The following is an 18,414-nucleotide window of genomic DNA, read 5'->3' as shown; positions in this document are numbered from 1 at the left end:
GTAGCTCTAGAGACAGGAGGCACAGTTCACTGTAATAGAGTCTAGCTCTAGAGACAGGAGGCACAGTTCACTGTAAGAGTCTCTGTAGCTCTAGAGACAGGAGTCACAGTTCACTGTAAGAGTCTCTGTAGCTCTAGAGACAGGAGTCACAGTTCACTGTAATAGAGTCTAGCTCTAGAGACAGGAGTCACAGTTCACTGTAAGAGTCTCTGTAGCTCTAGAGACAGGAGGCACAGTTCACTGTAATAGAGTCTAGCTCTAGAGACAGGAGGCACAGTTCACTGTAAGAGTCTCTGTAGCTCTAGAGACAGGAGGCACAGTTCACTGTAAGAGTCTCTGTAGCTCTAGAGACAGGAGGCACAGTTCACTCTGATAGAGTCTAGCTCTAGAGACAGGAGGCACAGTTCACTGTAATAGAGTCTAGCTCTAGAGACAGGAGGCACAGTTCACTGTAAGAGTCTCTGTAGCTCTAGAGACAGGAGGCACAGTTCACTGTAAGAGTCTCTGTAGCTCTAGAGACAGGAGGCACAGTTCACTCTGATAGAGTCTAGCTCTAGAGACAGGAGGCACAGTTCACTGTAATAGAGTCTAGCTCTAGAGACAGGAGGCACAGTTCACTGTAAGAGTCTCTGTAGCTCTAGAGACAGGAGGCACAGTTCACTCTGATAGAGTCTAGCTCTAGAGACAGGAGGCACAGTTCACTGTAAGAGTCTCTGTAGCTCTAGAGACAGGAGTCACAGTTCACTGTAAGAGTCTCTGTAGCTCTAGAGACAGGAGTCACAGTTCACTGTAATAGAGTCTAGCTCTAGAGACAGGAGGCACAGTTCACTGTAAGAGTCTCTGTAGCTCTAGAGACAGGAGGCACAGTTCACTGTAAGAGTCTCTGTAGCTCTAGAGACAGGAGGCACAGTTCACTGTAAGAGTCTCTGTAGCTCTAGAGACAGGAGGCACAGTTCACTGTAATAGAGTCTAGCTCTAGAGACAGGAGGCACAGTTCACTCTAAATCTGAGTCTCGGTATAGACTAACTAACGCATCTAAATAACTTTGAGCTAAAAGTTCAAAGGAAAGAGGATCGAATCATTTAAATCCTCTGAATCAGTCCACAGAGGACAGCCGGCCAGACGGTCCGAGGGGGGGGTCTCCTACCTGGGACTTCTTGTTGGGGGTGTAGGCCTTGGAGTTGGTGAAGATGAGCCGCACGTCCTTGCTGACCTCCATGGGGTTCTCGTAGTTCCCACCCACCAGCGTCTCCGACACCGTGCTCAGGTCCATGGGGGTGTCAATGATGTCCCGGTAGTCCTGGACACAGTGTGAGTGAGTGAGTGAGTGAGTGAGTGAGTGAGTGAGTGAGTGAGTGAGTGAGTGAGTGAGTGAGTGAGTAGAGTAACATGTTGGCAGTGAGTGAGTGAGTGAGTGAGTGAGTGAGTGAGTGAGTGAGTGAGTGAGTGAGTGAGTGAGTGAGTGAGTGAGTGAGTGAGTGAGTGAGTAACATGTTGGCAGTGAGTGAGTGAGTGAGTGAGTGAGTGAGTGAGTGAGTGAGTGAGTGAGTGAGTGAGTGAGTAACATGTTGGCAGTGAGTGAGTGAGTCTTACCGAGTCGAGTAACATGTTGGCAGTGAGTGAGTGAGTGAGTGAGTGAGTCTTACCGAGTAGAGTAACATGTTGGCAGTGAGTGAGTGAGTCTTACCGAGTAGAGTAACATGTTGGCAGTGAGTGAGTGAGTGAGTGAGTGAGTGAGTGAGTGAGTGAGTGAGTGAGTAGAGTAACATGTTGGCAGTGAGTGAGTGAGTGAGTCTTACCGAGTCGAGTAACATGTTGGCAGTGAGTGAGTGAGTGAGTCTTACCGAGTCGAGTAACATGTTGGCAGTGAGTGAGTGAGTCTTACTGAGTAGAGTAACATGTTGGCAGTGAGTGAGTGAGTCTTACCGAGTAGAGTAACATGTTGGCAGTGAGTGAGTGAGTGAGTGAGTGAGTGAGTCTTACCGAGTAGAGTAACATGTTGGCAGTGAGTGAGTGAGTGAGTGAGTCTTACCGAGTAGAGTAACATGTTGGCAGTGAGTGAGTGAGTGAGTGAGTGAGTGAGTCTTACCGAGTAGAGTAACATGTTGGCAGTGAGTGAGTGAGTGAGTGAGTGAGTGAGTGAGTGAGTGAGTGAGTGAGTGAGTCTTACCGGGTAGACAAACAGGTCGACGGGCTGCCTGAAGGGCTCCGAGTCCCGGCTGGTGATCATGTGTCTGATCAGGTCTCTGACCTGGCCCTTCCACGCGTTCACGTCCAGCTCCACCCCCCGCTTCTTAGAGCTGGAGGAGGCCTGGGGAGACACCAGCACACGGGTTAGTCACTGGGAGACACCAGCACACAGGTTAGTCACTGGGAGACACCAGAGCACGGGTTAGTCACTAGGAGACACCAGCACACGGGTTAGTCACTGGGAGACACCAGAGCACGGGTTAGTCACTGGGAGACACCAGCACACGGGTTAGTCACTCGGAGACACCAGCACACGGGTTAGTCACTAGGAGACACCAGCACACGGGTTAGTCACTGGGAGACACCAGCACACGGGTTAGTCACTGGGAGACACCAGCACACGGGTTAGTCACTGGGAGACACCAGCACACGGGTTAGTCACTGGGAGACACCAGCACACGGTTTAGTCACTGGGAGACACCAGCACACGGGTTAGTCACTGTGAGACACCAGCACACGGGTTAGTCACTGGGAGACACCAGCACACGGGTTAGTCACTAGGAGACACCAGCACACGGGTTAGTCACTGGGAGACACCAGCACACGGGTTAGTCACTAGGAGACACCAGCACACGGGTTAGTCACTGGGAGACACCAGCACACGGGTTAGTCACTAGGAGACACCAGCACACGGGTTAGTCACTGGGAGACACCAGCACACAGGTTAGTCACTGGGAGACACCAGCACACGGGTTAGTCACTGAGAGACACCAGCACACGGGTTAGTCACTGGGAGACACCAGCACACGGGTTAGTCACTAGGAGACACCAGCACACGGGTTAGTCACTGGGAGACACCAGCACACGGGTTAGTCACTAGGAGACACCAGCACACGGGTTAGTCACTGAGAGACACCAGAGCACGGGTTAGTCACTGGGAGACACCAGCACACGGGTTAGTCACTAGGAGACACCAGCACACGGTTTAGTCACTGGGAGACACCAGCACACGGGTTAGTCACTGGGAGACACCAGCACACGGTTTAGTCACTAGGAGACACCAGCACACGGGTTAGTCACTGGGAGACACCAGCACACGGGTTAGTCACTGGGAGACACCAGCACACGGGTTAGTCACTAGGAGACACCAGCACACGGGTTAGTCACTGGGAGACACCAGCACACGGGTTAGTCACTAGGAGACACCAGCACACGGGTTAGTCACTGGGAGACACCAGCACACGGGTTAGTCACTAGGAGACACCAGCACACGGGTTAGTCACTGGGAGACACCAGCACACAGGTTAGTCACTGGGAGACACCAGCACATGGGTTAGTCACTGAGAGACACCAGCACACGGGTTAGTCACTAGGAGACACCAGCACACGGGTTAGTCACTAGGAGACACCAGCACACGGGTTAGTCACTGGGAGACACCAGCACACGGGTTAGTCACTAGGAGACACCAGCACACGGGTTAGTCACTAGGAGACACCAGCACACGGGTTAGTCACTAGGAGACACCAGCACACGGGTAAGTAACTAAAAGACACCATCACACCTGTTAGTAACTAGGTTAGTAACTAGGAGACAGCGGCACACTGGTTAGTAACTAGGTTAGTAACTAGGAGACACCAACACACTGGTTAGTAACTAGGTTAGTTACTAGGAGACACCAACACGCTGGTTAGTAACTAGGAGACACCAACACGCTGGTTAGTAACTAGGAGACACCAACACGCTGGTTAGTAACTAGGAGACACCAACACGCTGGTTAGTAACTAGGTTAGTAACTAGGAGACACCAACACGCTGGTTAGTAACTAGGAGACACCAACACGCTGGTTAGTAACTAGGAGACACCAACACGCTGGTTAGTAACTAGGTTAGTAACTAGGAGACACCAACACACTGGTTGGTTACGAGCAGCTGTAGTGAAGATGGAGGCTGTATTAAACACCGGCCCACCCTTCATCATGACAGAGTCTCTTACCCGGTTCCCAGAAGACGTCCCCGGGGTGTCCGAGTCCACGTCCACGTCAGCCACCTGCAGACGGACGGACACACAGTTACACCACCCAGAGTTACACCACCCAGACCCAGAGTTACAGAGTGAGAGAAAGAGAGTGAGGAAGAGAGTGAGAGAGCAAGACGCAACACCACCGACAGGAGAGGAGAGTGAAGAGTGACAAACTGTGGAGCAGAACTTGTGGGAGGATCTGGATCACTCACCTCCAGCTCTCCTCCACTGCTGACCTCTGACCTCAGCCTGTGGAACAGATCCAAGATGTCCGTGCAGCTCTGATCCCTGACGGAGGAGCAGAACAAACACAGCCAATCAGAGACTTACAGAGTCAACACGTGTTCAAAGTAGATCAAAGGGGATCATGTTTTAAAGCAGGACCTATTGGAGTAGCTTTAATAAATCTAACATCCAAACATGATTCTGAAGAGCCCATTAAAGGAGTTATCTGGACTATCAATAAAGGATTATCTGTACTGTGAATAATATCCCTTAAGAGCAGGTCGTTTACAGTGGTTCTTGATTTATGCATTATCTTGTAATTAACTGCTCTTTAGTAACTGTTCTATAATAAAACGTCCTTTAATAATATTTTATTTTATTATGTAAAGTGTTCATTAGCAAAATGTTCCTCAATAAAATGTTACTTCATTACTTGGACTGTTCTTTAGCAAAATGTCCATTAGTAAACTAATTAGTCATTAGTCCATTAATTAATTGTTATTTCATGTGGGGAGTGCCAGTGCCAGTAAGTGGGAGGAGCCCCAGGAGGAGGTGGGGGAGGAGTTCGGGGAGGAGCTCCAGGAGGAGGTGGGGGAGGAGCCCCAGGAGGAGGTGGGGGAGGAGTTCGGGGAGGAGCTGGGGGAGGAGCTCCAGGAGGAGGTGGGGGAGGAGCCCCAGGAGGAGGTGGGGGAGGAGCCCCAGGAGGAGCTGGGGGAGGAGCCCCAGGAGGAGCTGGGGGAGGAGCCCCAGGAGGAGCTGGGGGAGGAGGCGCGGCGGGCAGCGTACCCGATGTAGTGCAGCAGGATGTCGGTCACCACCTTGGCGGCGGCCACGATGGGGCTCTGCGGCTCGTTGAAGGTGCGGGCGTTGTGCTCGATGTAGCGCACCTCCCACATCAGAGCAGAGATACGCCTGGAGGAGGGGGGGGGGGGGGGGGGGGGGGGGAGGAGGGGAGGAGGAGGGGGAGGAGAAGGAGGGACCACAGAATATGAGTCACAGGGAGATTGCTTTGAAGAAACACCAATGTAAAAGGTTAGAAAGGTTTCCTAAAAGCCTTGCATGAACGGGTGCGTTACATATGAGGGGCGTATTTTGTGGGCGGGGTCGGTCTATGGGTGGAGCTTCCTCTGTGGGCGGGGTCTATGAGTGGAGCTTCCTCTGTGGGCGGAGCCCGAGGTGGCCTACCTGTAGAAGCGGTTGTCCAGACGCAGGCGGATGGTGCTGAGGTCGGTGGGGTAGGCCACCGCGGTGCAGTAGAGCGGATAGTCCCGCAGGTCCACGGGCAACGCAAAGGCCTTCGCCACGTCTGGAGGGGGCGGCACGTCGACACGTCAACAAACACGTCAACAAACACGTCACAGCGTCAACAAACACGTCAACAAGTCGACAAACACGTCGACAAACAAGTTCACAAAAACATCCCCTAGTCAACAAACACGTCAAAAAAAATCAACCAAAACATCCACAAGTCAACAAACATGTACACACAAACATCAACACACAAATCAACCAGTCAACAAACAAGTCCACAAACACATAAACAAGTCAACAAACAAGCGATATCAACACATAAATAAACATGTTACGCTAAACCAATGCTAACGCGTGCATTCACCCGCTGTGCCGTTAGCCTAGCCTAGCCGTTAGCGTACCTAGCGTGAGGAGGTCCGTGATCCCTTGGAGGACCCGCTCACAGTCCTCGTCCCGGGTGTGGGCCCCCCACTCGCCCTCCTGGGGCTCATAGAGCAGGGCCACCAGCTCCTCCTCCAGCACCTCCACGCCTCCACCCTCCTCCTCCGGCAGTGCCGCTGGGGAGCACAGAAGGAGAACGTCAGGTGGAGAGGATGGAACGTCAGAACGTCAGGAAGGTTAAGAACGTCAGGAGGGTTTAGAACGTCAGGAGGTTTAGAACGTCAGGAGGGTTTAGAACGTCTGGAGGGTTTAGAACGTCAGGAAGGTTTAGAACGTCAGGAGGTTTAGAACGACAGGAGGTTTAGAACGTCAGGAAGGTTTAGAACGTCAGGAGGTTTAGAACGTCAGGAGGGTTTAGAACGTCAGGAGGGTTTAGAACGTCAGGAAGGTTTAGAACGTCAGGAAGGTTTAGAACGTCAGGAAGGTTTAGAACGTCAGGAGGTTTAGAACGTCAGGAGGTTTAGAACGTCAGGAGGGTTTAGAACGTCAGGAGGTTTAGAACGTAAGGAGGTTTAGAACGTCAGGAGGGTTTAGAACGTCAGGAGGGTTTAGAACGTCAGGAGGTTTAGAACGTCAGGAGGGTTTAGAACGTCAGGAGGGTTTAGAACGTCAGGAGGTTTAGAACGTCAGGAGGTTTAGAACGTCAGGAGGTTTAGAACGTCAGGAGGTTTAGAACGGCAGGTGGAGAGGTGAGACGGTCAGGTGGAGAGGTGAGACGGTCAGGTGGAGAGGTGAGACGGTCAGGTGGAGAGGTGAGACGGTCAGGTGGAGAGGTGAGACGGTCTGAGGTAGAACCCACCTTCTTCAGGAATGGGCTCCATGTCCCAGGGACTCATCTTCTCCTGCTCCTCGTTGTCCCACCTGAGAGTAGAGAGGGTTGAGTTACTACTACTACCATTACCTCCACCCATTCCATCTGTACTCCATCAGCTCTGCTCCGTCAGTCTGTTACTGACCAGACAGGCTGTCTGTTACTGACCTGACTCCGTAGCTCTGTCTGTCACTGACCTGACGGCGTAGCTCTGTTACTGTCTGTTACTGACTGTCTGTTACTGACTGTCTGTCTGTTACTGACCTGACTGCGTAGCTCTGGAACAGGCTGTCGGGGTACTCCAGCTGCAGTGGCTCCTGGTCCTCCACCGAGCCGAACCACCAGGCGTCGTCGATGATGCTGCGGAACCTCATGCCTGTAGAGGAGGAGAGGTCGCCGTTAACAACACGGACACACAGTGACACCCAATAAAAACGCTCGCCAACAAGTACCGTTTCATTCTGGGTCTGGGCTCCCCCGTCATCGACCCTTCAATCACTGTCAATCACTGCAGGACAACAAAGCTTCACGGACAGGTGACCGGGTCACACCTCAGCCAATCACAGCTCACGCATTCAGTAGCATGTAATTAACCTACAGAGTGAGAGCTCTGACGCACACCGAGCGATGAGGACTGTTTGGGACTGGTCTCCTTAAACCGGTGTGCACGAGGGCTCGATTCACAGGAAGTGAGGTGGAGGAAGTGAGGCAGAGGAATGGGACTCACCTGGCTGCCAGTTGTGGTCTTTAGCCTCGTTGTAGAACTGCAGCAGGACCAGGAAGTCGATGACATCGGGCATGTCGTGGTACCTGGGGGGGGATTGCACCCTGCACTTTAGGCCCTGCACTTTAAGCAAGCACTTTTATTAGTCCAGGCTTTGTTGGACTATCTTATGATTATGATGTCTTTTTAAACCTATTTATCATTATATGTCTTCATAAATAGTTTTTTTAACTTATATTATCAAATTGAGTGTCAGCACAGTCTTGCAGCGAAGTCAGGAATACATTCCACTGCTTGTTGTACACGTATAACTATGCATGCGACAAAAAAGTTATCTTGAATCTCTCTCTCTTCTGACCCAAAGCTCTGATGTACAAGCATCTGCGGGTTGAAACCCAGATATGGCCTCAACCCAGCCCCCATCTGCCCATAACACCATGACCCAGTGACTGGGGTGCATGGCACGCCACCGAGGGACTGGTCGTGGTTGGCTCATGGGTAAGAATCCCAAGGCAGTCTGACGGTGTACACCGGACCTTTAGGAGAACGTCAAAACTTCATACGTTTTTATTTTCTCACAAAATGTCTACAAACTTCAGCGATCTCACGGGACCACATTATGCAAATCAGCCGGCCCCAGGAGGGCCGGGGACCCCGGATTGGGCACCCCTCCTGAAGGGGACTCCACCAGTATGAACCTAAGCCCCGTGCAGGGCTGGCTCTGGGCTCACTTGAGGGAGAAGGAGTCGCCCGTCATCTTGCCGGAGCGGAGGTCCAGGAAGGCTAGCTTCAGGCAGCACAGGGTGGGGGAGCCGACCTCGTACTTGATGCCCACCACCTTCACTGACTCCTGGTCCTGAGACACACCACAACACCACCTCATTATACATACTATCACTTACACCACCTTCAGACGCCTGGTCCTGAGACACACCACAACACCACCTTCATTACAAATACTGTAATGATCATCAAGATAATGATCATTTAAAACATACAGAACTATATTATCCACTATGAATATCATAACCTAGTGCCGTTTAACACAGATTAAAGGGAGAGCCTTTAGGGGCAGAGAGCCTTTGGGGGCAGGTACCCTGAGGTTCAGCTTGTTCCAGGGCTGCTTCTGGGGGTTGATGCTGTAGGCCTTGGCTCGGCGGACCGCCCTCACGTACGCCTGGTGGCCCTGTCGGAAGTACATCAGCTGGGGGGCAGAGGACACCACTATCAGCATCATCATCATGATAACCACCATTATCATCATCATATCATCGTCATCATCATCATCAGCATCGTCGTCATCATCTTCATCATATCTTCATCAATCCCCTCATCAACATCACCACCACCATCATCATCATCATCATCATCATCATCCCCATAACCACCACCACCATCATCATCGTCGTCATCATCGTCATTCCCATCACCATCACCATCATCAAGCCTAGACCTCTACACGTGGTCTTAGTCAGAGACCAGATGTGAAGCCTCGACCTCTACACGTGGTCTTAGCCAGAGACCAGATGTGAAGCCTCGACCTCTACACGTGGTCTTAGCCAGAGACCAGATGTGAAGCCTAGACCTCTACACGTGGTCTTGGTCAGAGACCAGATGTGAAGCCTCGACCTCTACACGTGGTCTTGGTCAGAGACCAGATGTGAAGCCTAGACCTCTACACGTGGTCTTGGTCAGAGACCAGATGTGAAGCCTAGACCTCTACACGTGGTCTTAGTCAGAGACCAGATGTGAAGCCTAGACCTCTACACGTGGTCTTAGTCAGAGACCGGATGTGAAGCCTAGACCTCTACACGTGGTCTTAGCCAGAGACCGGATGTGAAGCCTCGACCTCTACACGTGGTCTTAGTCAGAGACCAGATGTGAAGCCTCGACCTCTACACGTGGTCTTAGCCAGAGACCAGATGTGAAGCCTCGACCTCTACACGTGGTCTTGGTCAGAGACCAGATGTGAAGCCTCGACCTCTACACGTGGTCTTAGTCAGAGTCTCTGGACCCTCACACCGGCCCTGGTGGAGTGAGAACCGGGTTAAAGCAGAGCTTGGGCCCAGTACCTCGTCTCCCATCTGCGGTACGAAGGGCGATCGCCGGGGGACGGTCTCGGTGATCCAGGCGGGCGGTCTCCACTCGTCCGGGTCCACGCCCGTCAGGGAGGACATGGGCTTCTGAGGAGACACAAACAGTAGTAGTGGTAGGAAACTTTATTGTCCCCGTGGGCCCTTGTCCATACATCAGACACAGACAGACATGAAGAACATACATCACACACTACAATACACTATACTCTCTAACCCTTGGATATGGCCAGGCCAGCTGGACATAGCTTATCTTACAATTACAATTAGGGCATTTAGCAGACGCTTTTATCCAAAGCGACTTACATCGGTTAATACACACATTGACACACCGACGGCAGAGTCTACCGTGCAAGGCGACAGCCAGCTCGTCAGGAGCAGTTGGGGTTAAGTGTCTTGCTCAGGGACACATCAACACTCTGGGTATCGAACTAGCAACCTTTCGGTTACAAGACAACTGCTCTACCTCCTGAGCTAAGCCGACCCATTCCCTTGACTGATTTAAGGCTTTTATGGCTTGTGGTACAAAAGAGAATTTGGATCTCAGCTCATCTCATCGTCATCCGCTTATCCGGGGTCGGGTCGCGGGGGGAGCAGCTCAAGCAGGGGGCCCCAGACTTCCCTTTCCCGGGCCACATTGACCAACTCTGACGGGGGGATCCCGAGGCGTTCCCAGGCCAGTGTTGAGATATAATCTCTCCACCTAGTCCTGGGTCTTCCCCGAGGTCTCCTCCCCACTGGACGTGCCTGAAACACCTCCCAAGGAAGGCGCCCAGTGGGCATCCTTACCAGATGCCCGAACCACCTCAGCTGACTCCTTTCTAAGTAAAGGAGCAGCGGCTCTAATCCGAGTTCCTCACGGATGGCTGAGCTTCTCACCCTATCCCTAAGGGAGACGCCAGCCACCCTTCTGAGAAAACTCATCTCGGCCGCTTGTACCCGCGATCTCGTCCTTTCGGTCATCACCCAACCCTCATGACCATAGGTGAGGATAGGAACGAAGATCGACCGGTAGATCGAGAGCTTTGCCTTGCGGCTCAGCTCTCTTTTCGTAACAACCGTGCGGTAAAGCGAACGCAATACCGCCCCCGCTGCTCCGATTCTCCGGCCAATCTCACGCTCCATAGTACCCTCACTCGCGAACAAGACCCAGAGGTACTTGAACTCCTTCACTTGGGCTAAGGACTCATTTCCTACCCGGAGTAAGCAATCCACCGGTTTCCAGCTAAGAGTCATGGCCTCAGATTTAGCGGTGCTGATCCTCATCCCAGCCGCTTCACACTCGGCCGCCAGCCGATCCAGTGAGTGCTGAAGGTCACAGGCCGATGATCCAATGAGGACCACATCATCTGCAAAAAGCAGTGACGAGATCCTCAGACCACCGAACTGCAACCCCTCTCCACCACGACTACGCCTCGATATCCTGTCTATGTATATCACAAACAGGATTGGTGACAAGGCGCAGCCCTGGCGGAGACCAGCACCCACGGAAAATGAAACTGACTGGCTGCCGAGGAAGCGAACACAGCTCTCGCTTTGGGAGTACAGAGATTGGATGGCCCTGAGGAGAGACCCCCTTACCCCATACTCCCGCAGCACCTCCCACAGTTTCTCCCGGGGGACCCGGTCATACGCCTTCTCCAGATCCACAAAACACATGTAGACCGGATGGGCATACTCCCAGGCCCCCTCCAGGATCCTTGCGAATTTGGATCTGTTCTTGGTCATAAGGGGTAGGCAGAAACGCTGACCAGATAGCAGTAGTGGATGCCAATGGGATGCCAGGGGGTGTGTATAGACACAAACAATGTTAGTGGCCTTTTTCACCAGTCTGTCTTTGTAAATGTGTTCAATGCTCGGTAGTGGGATCCCAAGAAAACTTGCTGTCAGTTTTAACTGTTTTTCTGATTGTCTTTTTCTGTGACTCAGGAGACAGTGATTCGAGCTTGTGGGAGAGATTCAAAATAATGTCCAGTGCCCTGTCAAAATTAGCCTTTGGGTGAATTATACGACAGTAAAGAATTCAGACCCCCTCATTCAGCCACCAAGAGCCCCATTTCAGCCGTGAGCCCCAGGTCAGCCTGTCATGCCCCCTTCTGTGATGTCTTTATTTGTCAACGTATGTATTCCTCATCTCTCTACTTCTATTCCCTTGTCAAGATTATTGGATGTTTTGCAGGAAAACTCTAAAATCTTCAAATCGACCTCTCTAGAAGGGTGATGAGGTGAGGATAAGATGAGGATAAGTGACTGAGATAAGGAGGAGAGATTGAGGAGCCAGAGATCGACAGGTGAGAGGAGAAGTGATGGAGAGGAGGAGAGGGAAGATGGAAGAAGAAAGCTGAAGGGGAGAGGAGAAATATCTGAGATAAAGTTTGAGTGATTCAAGTTTCATGTTATCTTATCTGTTTAGATTAGATGACAAAGAAAAGATAAGGTTTTATGCTATCTGCTTAGAGGATAAATGACATTTGATCTCTTTAGATAAGATAAGGTTTAACTTATCATACCTGTTTGGTCTCTTTCGACTTCTTCTTCTTCTTCTCCTTCTTCTTTTCCTTCTTCGTCCGGTCTCTCTTCGGGGGTCTCTCCCCCTCCTCCCCGTCCTCTTCCTCCTGCTGCTGCTCCTCCTCCTCTTCCTCCTCTGAGCTGCTGTAGCCCTGAGGTCTAGTCAGCCTCCTGGTTGGTCGCTTGGGCGGCTGCAGGTTGATCCCTGCGTCCGCTGTCCAATCAGAATACTCGCTGGAGGAGTCGCTAGGGAGCGGGCGGGGCAGAGGGTTAGTTGGTCTGGTAATAGTTTAATCACCTGGAATACACCGTCAATAATGCCTTCACTTCCTTTACACTTCCTGTTATGTACACCGTTTCTCTCTGTGTTTCTTTGTCGTTTGTTGTATTTTAACTATTTTCTAATGTTTACTGTCCTGTACTTCCTCCTGTGACACCTGCAGTTCCTGTCTGGGCTAAGTGAGTGCATGTTATCTCTGGGGTGAGTGAGTACGTTATCTCTGGGGTTAGTGAGTACATGTTATCTCCGGGTTCGGTGTTTACCTGGAGCTGCTGTCACTCTGCCACTGGGCGTCGCCCTCCGACGACCCATCGCTGACCTCCTGCGGCTCCGTGGCCTGGGGGACGAGGTTACATCACCATCATCATCATCACCATCATCATCATCATCATCACCACCATCATCATCACCATCATCATCATCATCACCATCATCATCACCACCATCATCATCATCAGAGCCCAATCGATTTAACGGCGGGCTGATATTATCGGCCGATATTAGGTATTTTCCAAACTATCGGTATTGGCCGAAAAAAATAAATAAAAAAATCTGGCAGATTATTATTATTAAATTTTTTTGGGGGGTTATTGTGTTTTCTTTCAAAGGACTTTGAGTTTCATATCTTAAGTTTGTATTTTTATAAAAAAAAATATCAGAACTTTACCAATTTTTGATTTCGACTTTGCTGTGACAATAAAACAATAAAATAAAGTTTATTTTTAAACTGCATTACCTTATTATTTTAGTGAGGACTTATAAATAACTACAAATAACCAAAGTTAGGGAACTCTGTTTAAGTTTTGCTACGCGTTTCTGGAATTTCTTTTTTAAATATATATCGGAATATCGGATCTTTAAATCACCAAATATTCGTATCGGTATCGGCCTTAAAAATCCTTTGTCGGTCGGGCTCTACTCATCACCACTATCCACCCCACCAGAGGGACCAGTTCACCCAGTACAGCCTGACCCTCCGTCTCTGGGACCATGGGGTCCAGGGCCAGGCCCTACAGCCAGACCCAGAGGGGAGCAGGGTCAGACTTCAGAGGGCGGGGGGCTCTTCACAACAACTTTTATTTTAAAAGCGCCTTTCAAAAGTACCCAAGGACACAGTGCAAATACTCAATAAAAGTACACAGATACATCTCAGACTCTGCTCAACCCTCGCTGGCTCGAAGGACCGTCTGCCACAGTCGTCGAGGAATGAAGTCCCGTGATGATGTTCAACATCGGCTCGGCCTCCTTTTCAATCGCATGGGCTCCGTCCTACACCGGCTACCTGCCCCCCCGACCCCTGACCCCCCGACCCCCGACCCCTGACCCCTGACTCACGTCTCCGTCGCTGTCCGACTCCGCCTGGCTGTCGGCCCCCTGCCGAGCGCTGGAGGCGCGGGTGCGGTTGCCGCGGCGACGGACTTGAGCCGAGCGGGTCTGGTAGGCGTGGCTCTGCTTCTTCTTACTGCTGGCGGGGCGCAGGGAGCGGACCCTGGGGGTCAGGGGGTCAACCTGGGGGGGGCGGGGGGGAGTTAACGGTTAGAGGACGAGGAGAGGAGAGGGGAGGTAGGGAGGAGATATGAGGAAGAGGGATGGGGAGAGGAAAGAGGGGAGGAGAAGAGAGAGAGGGGGAGAGGGGAGGAGAAGAGAGAGAGGGGGAGAGGGGAGGAGAAGAGAGAGAGAGAGGAGGAGAGGGGAGTTGGGGACGGAGAGGGTAGGGAGGAGAAAGGAGGGAGGAGGCAAGGGAGGAAGGGGATGTAGAGTGGGGGAGAAGAGGTGAGAAAGGAGAGGAGATAAGGGAGGGACATCGAGACGAGGGTTGTTTGGATGGGTGGGAACGGTTGCCATGGCGATGAGACCATGAAGGGGGCGGTCGTACCTTGACCCCGCCGCTGGCTGGTTTCTTGCGGCGCTCAGCGTTGTACAGAGAGCACTCCACCTCCCCTTTGGCCCGCCTGCACTCCTCCATCACCCTGTCAGAGGTCAGAGGTCAGAGGTCACACCGTCAGCCTCCACACAGAGCTGGCACCGTCGGGCGTCGTCGTGACGTTGTGACGGGTACACAATGCGTTACCTTCTGTAACACCGTCACCGTATCTCACAACGTCAATACTCACAGCAGGTTCTGCCCACTATAGTTGGGGAACTACTGGTTAGTGTTCTACTAGTTAGCGTACTAACCTGACGATAGCATGCGTCAGCTCGTTGACCAACATGGTAAGCGAATTATTAGAAAGTGAGCTACTAGTTAGTGAAGTAGTAGTTAGTGAAGTGCTAGTAAGTAAAGTACTAGTTATCGAAGAACTAGTCAGTGAGCTACTAGTTAGTGAGCTACTAGTTAGTTAGGTACTAGTTAGTTAAGTACTAGTTGGTGAAGCACTAGTTAGTGAAGTACTAGTTAGTGAGCTACTAGTTAGTGCAGTACAAGTAAGTGAGCTACTAGTTAGTGAAGCACTAGTTGGTGAAGTAATAGTTAGTGCAGTACTAGTTAGTGCAGTACAAGTAAGTGAGCTACTAGTTAGTGAAGCACTAGTTGGTGAAGTAATAGTTAGTGCAGTACTAGTTAGTGCAGTACTAGTTAGTACTAACCTGAAGGTGGCGTGGGGCAGCTCGTTGACCACCGTGCGGTGGCTCCAGGCCAACAGGTCTCTCTCCGTGGCCTGCTGGCTGGGGAGGGCGTTGTTCTGTACCTGCCACACCCCCTCCGCCTGGCCCTCTCCCGGACCCTCTTCCCCCTCTGCCTGGCCCTCAGCCTGGCCCTCAGCCTGGCCCTCAGCCTGGCCCTCAGCCTGGCCCTCAGCCTGGCCCTCAGCCTGGCCCTCAGCCTGGCCCTGTTCCATGGCAGGGTCCTCCCCAGCTGCTTCTCCGTCTGGCGGGGGAGGAGGTGGAGCGTGAGAGGCTGGTGGCTCCAGGTCCACACAGGGTGGAACGCTACACGATGCAGTCAGAGACATGGAGACGACCCCCTGTGGGGTGGGGCCTACAGTGGGGTCTCCACAAGCTGAGCCCATGAGGCCTACCTGCTGGGTCCGGGGACGGCCGGTCTGGGCTGGGCTCCTGGCCCAGAGCGTTCTGCTGGCTCTGCAGCTGTCTGATCAGGTTGTCCAGAGGACTCTCCCCGTTGGCCCCCGTCTGCTGACCCAGGACCTGCTCCACCACCTCTCCGTCACCTGGGGAACGGAGAGTTGAGGGCTATGTGCAGGAATAGTTTTTAAGGAAAGAAGTTGCGGTGAAGCCAAACCTTTTGAGCTCTTTAGCTAGAGTTAGCACACAGGGTCACCAAGAGTATAGTGTCTGCTGCAGACTGGAATCATTCAGGTTAAAGATGTTGTGTGACTGATGGCAATGTAGCCTAGCTGGGAGTTTAAACTGAGTGTTTACTGTTAGCGATGTAGCCTAGCTGAGAGGTTAAAGACTGAGCGTTTACTGTTAGCGATGTAGCCTAGCTGAGATGTTGAAGAGTGTTTACTGTTAGCGATGTAGCCTAGCTGAGAGGTTAAATACTGAGTGTTTACTGTTAGCGATGTAGCCTAGCTGAGAGGTTAAATACTGAGTGTTTACTGTTAGCGATGTAGCCTAGCTGAGAGGTTAAATACTGAGTGTTTACTGTTAGCGATGTAGCCTAGCTGAGAAGTTAAAGACTGAGTGTTTACTGTTAGCGATGTAGCCTAGCTGAGAGGTTAAATACTGAGTGTTTACTGTTAGCGATGTAGCCTAGCTGAGAGGTTAAAGACTGAGTGTTTACTGTTAGCGATGTAGCCTAGCTGAGAGGTTAAAGACTGAGTGTTTACTGTTAGCGATGTAGCCTAGCTGAGAGGTTTAAGACTGAGTGTTTACTGTTAGCGATGTAGCCTAGCTGAGAAGTTAAAGACTGAGTGTTTACTGTTAGCGATGTAGCCTAGCTGAGAGGTTAAATACTGAGTGTTTACTGTTAGCGATGTAGCCTAGCTGAGAGGTTAAAGACTGAGCGTTTACTGTTAGCGATGTAGCCTAGCTGAGAGGTTTAAGACTGAGGGTTTACTGTTAGCGATGTAGCCTAGCTGAGAGGTTAAAGGCACCCAGTGCAACTTTCGAGGCTTAAAAATAAACATTCAATTTCTCGTCTTTTTTACACGTAGTAAGTTTCAATAACTCCATACCATTACATACCGACATTCAAGCAGCAAAGATGAGACGTCGTTGTGTGGTGAGAACTGATAGAAAATCGATAACAACAACAATGCCGCCATTTTCTTTATTTTTTGTAACCTACAATAAATAAAGCAGGCAATGGAAAAATGGCTTCTCCCCACCGGCGATTGTTGTTGTTTACGATTTTCTATCAGTTCTCACCACACAACGACGTCTCATCTTTGCTCCTTGAATGTCGATATGTAATGGTATGGAGTTATTGAAACTTACTACGTGTAAAAAAGACAAGAAATTGAATGTTTATTTTTCATTGAATGTTTACATAAAGTTGCACTGGGTGCCTTTAAAGACTGAGCGTTTACTGTTAGCGATGTAGCCTAGCTGAGAGGTTTAAGACTGAGCGTTTACTGTTAGCGATGTAGCCTAGCTGAGAGGTTTAAGACTGAGGGTTTACTGTTAGCGATGTAGCCTAGCTGAGAGGTTTAAGACTGAGTGTTTACTGTTAGCGATGTAGCCTAGCTGAGAGGTTAAAGACTGAGCGTTTACTGTTAGCGATGTAGCCTAGCTGAGAGGTTTAAGACTGAGGGTTTACTGTTAGCGATGTAGCCGAGCTGAGAGGTTTAAGACTGAGGGTTTACTGTTAGCGATGTAGCCTAGCTGAGAGGTTTAAGACTGAGGGTTTACTGTTAGCGATGTAGCCGAGCTGAGAGGTTTAAGACTGAGGGTTTACTGTTAGCGATGTAGCCTAGCTGAGAGGTTTAAGACTGAGCGTTTACTGTTAGCGATGTAGCCTAGCTGAGAGGTTAAAGACTGAGCGTTTACTGTTAGCGATGTAGCCTAGCTGAGAGGTTAAAGACTGAGCGTTTACTGTTAGCGATGTAGCCTAGCTGAGAGGTTTAAGACTGAGGGTTTACTGTTAGCGATGTAGCCTAGCTGAGAGGTTTAAGACTGAGCGTTTACTGTTAGCGATGTAGCCTAGCTGAGAGGTTAAAGACTGAGCGTTTACTGTTAGCGATGTAGCCTAGCTGAGAGGTTTAAGACTGAGGGTTTACTGTTAGCGATGTAGCCTAGCTGAGAGGTTAAAGACTGAGCGTTTACTGTTAGCGATGTAGCCTAGCTGAGAGGTTAAAGACTGAGCGTTTACTGTTAGCGATGTAGCCTAGCTGAGAGGTTTAAGACTGAGGGTTTACTGTTAGCGATGTAGCCTAGCTGAGAGGTTAAAGACTGAGGGTTTACTGTTAGCGATGTAGCCGAGCTGCGGCACCAGCTGCTCCTCGTTGCAGCTCTCGCGGCCCGGCACTAGCCGCTGGTATCGCGGCGGGTGGGGGTTCCCGTCTATGTCCACCAGGAAGGGCGGGGGCATCAGGTGGGGCGCCTGCTGCGTCTGCTCGTCCAGGACGTAGTTGTTGGCGTCGCGGATCAGCGGCCGGTAGTCCGTGTGGAAGAACATCTGGTCCGGAATCTGAAAGCAGGTCACAGCTGGGGTTACAGAGGGCTCTCCGGTGCAAGGCAAAGCGCTTCGCACTGGGCCACGAGACGCCTCGCATCGGGGTCGAGTTAAACCAAGACTGTTACACGTGATGCTAAACTAATGAAAGGGATGTCTCAAGATGGACGAGAGTGGAGTAGGGAGGAGATAGGGGAGAGGAGGGGAGAGGAGAGGATAGAGGAGGAGAGAGGGGGGAGAGGAGGTGAGGAGGGGTGAGGATGGAGATGGAGGGAGAGAGAGGAGACAGAGGATG

The 18,414-nt window shown here is 51.2% G+C and overlaps 1 protein-coding gene across 3 annotated transcripts in view; it reads right to left on the bottom strand.

The window, feature by feature from the left end:
* The window catches only part of brwd3 (bromodomain and WD repeat domain containing 3), a 34,110-nt gene that overhangs the window by 4,771 nt on the left and 10,925 nt on the right, over positions 1 to 18,414 (bottom strand). For all 3 annotated transcript variants that reach the window (XR_009526720.1, XR_009526721.1, XM_060057687.1), the window contains exons 17-36: positions 17,909 to 18,134; positions 15,562 to 15,711; positions 15,131 to 15,410; positions 14,421 to 14,514; positions 13,880 to 14,053; positions 12,808 to 12,881; positions 12,267 to 12,510; positions 9,736 to 9,846; positions 8,760 to 8,867; positions 8,395 to 8,519; positions 7,667 to 7,749; positions 7,204 to 7,315; positions 6,928 to 6,989; positions 6,089 to 6,244; positions 5,622 to 5,742; positions 5,223 to 5,348; positions 4,424 to 4,499; positions 4,185 to 4,238; positions 2,172 to 2,312; positions 1,149 to 1,301 (exon numbers count right to left, since the gene is read on the bottom strand). Coding sequence is in view for 1 of the 3 variants with exons in the window: in XM_060057687.1 (XP_059913670.1) it covers positions 1,149 to 1,301; positions 2,172 to 2,312; positions 4,185 to 4,238; positions 4,424 to 4,499; positions 5,223 to 5,348; positions 5,622 to 5,742; positions 6,089 to 6,244; positions 6,928 to 6,989; positions 7,204 to 7,315; positions 7,667 to 7,749; positions 8,395 to 8,519; positions 8,760 to 8,867; positions 9,736 to 9,846; positions 12,267 to 12,510; positions 12,808 to 12,881; positions 13,880 to 14,053; positions 14,421 to 14,514; positions 15,131 to 15,410; positions 15,562 to 15,711; positions 17,909 to 18,134 (2,670 nt within the window). In the remaining 2 variants the exon portion in view is untranslated. The remainder of the gene's footprint in view (positions 1 to 1,148; positions 1,302 to 2,171; positions 2,313 to 4,184; positions 4,239 to 4,423; positions 4,500 to 5,222; positions 5,349 to 5,621; positions 5,743 to 6,088; positions 6,245 to 6,927; positions 6,990 to 7,203; positions 7,316 to 7,666; positions 7,750 to 8,394; positions 8,520 to 8,759; positions 8,868 to 9,735; positions 9,847 to 12,266; positions 12,511 to 12,807; positions 12,882 to 13,879; positions 14,054 to 14,420; positions 14,515 to 15,130; positions 15,411 to 15,561; positions 15,712 to 17,908; positions 18,135 to 18,414) is intronic.

This window comes from Gadus macrocephalus, chromosome 7, assembly GCF_031168955.1.
Source record: "Gadus macrocephalus chromosome 7, ASM3116895v1".
Classification (NCBI taxonomy): Eukaryota; Metazoa; Chordata; class Actinopteri; order Gadiformes; family Gadidae; genus Gadus; species Gadus macrocephalus.
The sequence above is the reverse complement of the archived record's forward strand: the minus strand, read 5'-3'. Positions and strand labels throughout refer to the sequence as shown.